Source organism: Atta colombica, unplaced genomic scaffold, assembly GCF_001594045.1.
Source record: "Atta colombica isolate Treedump-2 unplaced genomic scaffold, Acol1.0 scaffold13, whole genome shotgun sequence".
In the NCBI taxonomy this organism is placed as follows: domain Eukaryota; kingdom Metazoa; phylum Arthropoda; class Insecta; order Hymenoptera; family Formicidae; genus Atta; species Atta colombica.
Window position 1 is genome coordinate 486901 of NW_017259217.1, and position 2554 is coordinate 489454.

Sequence of the window (2554 nt, forward strand, 5' to 3'; positions counted from 1 at the left end):
ACAAAATCAAAATTTTAGTCACAATCACAAAAATAAATTTATTAAAGTCATTCTGATGCATTTATTTTGATTCTGCAATTCTCATTCTAATTGGATGAGATATGTAGATAATCAAGTTTCATAATTATAAAAATGCGATAGGTTAGCAAAGCTGTGATATATTAACATGCACATAACATTAACATTATACGTTCATTCTCGAAAAGAATGAACTCACGATCCTGAGAAATGTTTGCTGTAACGTTATGATTGTTTCCGGTCGTGTTGACTTCTTCTGTTTGTAATGTTTTCGGCTTTGTAGTTGTAGATAATGTCGCTGCATCAAGTGATGAAAAATACGATAATTCTACTATTTTAAATTTTTCATCAAGTATTAAAATATAATAATTGTCAGAGAAAAAGATATATTTTATTGTATGTATGTATTTCATGTAAATAAAATCTCTAATCATAAAATAATAAATACCGATATATATATTTTAACACAACTTGAAAATAATTTTCCAATATAAAATATCAATTTTTTTTTTATTGAAACAAAAACAAATGAGAAGATAAACTCTATGAGAAGATAAACTTACTGTGCTCTTCTTGAAACGGAGTGATATTTTGATGCCACAATTGTAACAGTTCGCCACCTGTTAACAATCTTGTTCCTTCTAAATTCCATGACAAAGAAGTAATATTCGATTCTGTTTGCAGACTTCCTGTTTGAACCCATCTGTATTCTAATTGCTATAAAAAAAAATTTACAAAAAATTTATTAAAAATCTAAACGAGTTCTTAAATATATATCAAAATATGTAACAGAACAATTATAATACAAACATGTGAACAGGTGCTGTGTATGAGCGGCGTTGGCTCAAAAATGCAGACTTGATTTTCATAGGCTGCAGCTATTTTTCCTGTGTCTGTACTACAGTCCAGACAGCTAATCCTGATGTAATTGTGCACTGCCCCAGGAATTATTTGAACTCGTTCAAAATTATTGGCCAAAATCACAATATTACAACCAGCTGCATACGCCTGAATAGACAGATAATAAATCAATTTATTACTACTACATACTTTTAACTCTACCTTCAAATAAATTTAAGCATTATTTAAGCATATTATCTTATCAAATCTTAAATCTGTCTTTTGATATGATATACTATCACACTAACGCTATCACTATTCTTGATAAAATCTTTTGACAGCTAATTACAAAAGTTAGTAAAAATTAGTAAAAAAGATTTTCATTTTAATTCGCAACGCTTCAAAAATACCAGATAAAACATGTAAATAAAACAATAAGAAATATACATTTTCGTCGTTTGTTGAAGAAAACTGTAAATTCGTCAGACATAAATGTCCCACGTTTGTAAGCCTAATGAAAATGTCATTCGATCAGCTGACTTCCATAATGCGAGAGTGCGTATCGACTTTTACGATCACGTATGAAATTCCTTTGACGATATTGGCGAGGTTGGCCAATTGCCAAGGATGCGCCATATGAAAGCGCGATCGTTATTTCATGGGACTTACGGTGAAGGATATTCCCTCGACGGAACCGACCGCGTAGCAGCGATCGCCCGCATTGCAGGCGCCGCTAAGTATCTGATGACAATTCATGGTATCACACGCGTCGCACACACACACACGCGAGGCGTTAGATCATCGTCCGGCGGCGTGATCCGCCGTTTCGTCTGCGACTGTGTCGAATCTGTGTCCGGATATGTCGTTGATGTCGACGTCCGGGCGCCCTACGGTCCGGCCTTGTCGGTCTAAGGTTTCGCAAATCCCCGAAGAACGCGTCACGCGTCTAAAATCGACGCGACACGATGATCGGGCGGCCACGACGACGCGGCCATCTTTAAATGGACGTCCACACGAGCGACATTGTCGCTGATTGTCTCGTCAATCGTCAGTCGTCTCCGATCTCCTGGCCTTGCCTGGCCCTGATGACTCCGGTCTACGGCTGTACGGAATGTACGGATGGCTGACTAGCCGACTGCCGACAGCCGAAGGCGGCTTCCGGAGCGCGCGCATGCACTGATGCACCAACGATTGCGCGCGCGCGTATTGCGAATTCGCGTATCGATATGCTCGCGGAGGTGCTGACGACTTAAGATGACTCCCACGTCGTCCAGTGAAAGACAGATGAGAATGATACAGAATTTATGTAATATAATCGCAAGTTATGATCGTGATTATTAGGAATGGACGCGATGAAAAAAATAAATAGATGCCTAAATAATTATTTAAAAAAATAATATTTACAATTTGTAATGTTTTGAAAACAATGATGATATTAATTAATTTGTAATTTGTAATTTCTTTTATAGTTCTTTAATAAATTAAAGTAACGAAGGTTATTTTGATCATACTCATTAATATTAACAGGTGATTAATTAATTTAACGGATTAAATTGCTTTCTGCAAAATTTTGAACATACTATAATATACAATTTAATTTCGTTGATTTAACTTAAAATTTTTCATGACAAACAATTATTTTATTATTTATTAATTATTACTTTATTAATTATTACTTTATTAATTATTATTTTAC

The 2554-nt window shown here is 35.0% G+C and overlaps 1 protein-coding gene across 4 annotated transcripts in view; it reads right to left on the reverse strand.

Annotated features, from left to right (window-relative positions):
• LOC108684294 (dmX-like protein 2) overlaps positions 1-2081 on the reverse strand; it is an 18059-nt gene extending 15978 nt beyond the window's left edge. For 2 of the 4 annotated variants that reach the window (XM_018188543.1, XM_018188545.1), the window contains exons 1-3: positions 1528-2080; positions 829-1026; positions 582-735 (exon numbers count right to left, since the gene is read on the reverse strand). In XM_018188543.1, coding sequence (XP_018044032.1) covers positions 582-735; positions 829-1026; positions 1528-1614 — 439 coding nt within the window. In that variant the 5' untranslated portion in view covers positions 1615-2080. Of the gene's footprint in view, positions 1-166; positions 317-581; positions 736-828; positions 1027-1527 lie in introns of all 4 variants that reach the window. The other 2 variants (XM_018188546.1, XM_018188544.1) reach the window with 2 other exon arrangements.
• Positions 2082-2554: the final 473 nt, after the last annotated feature.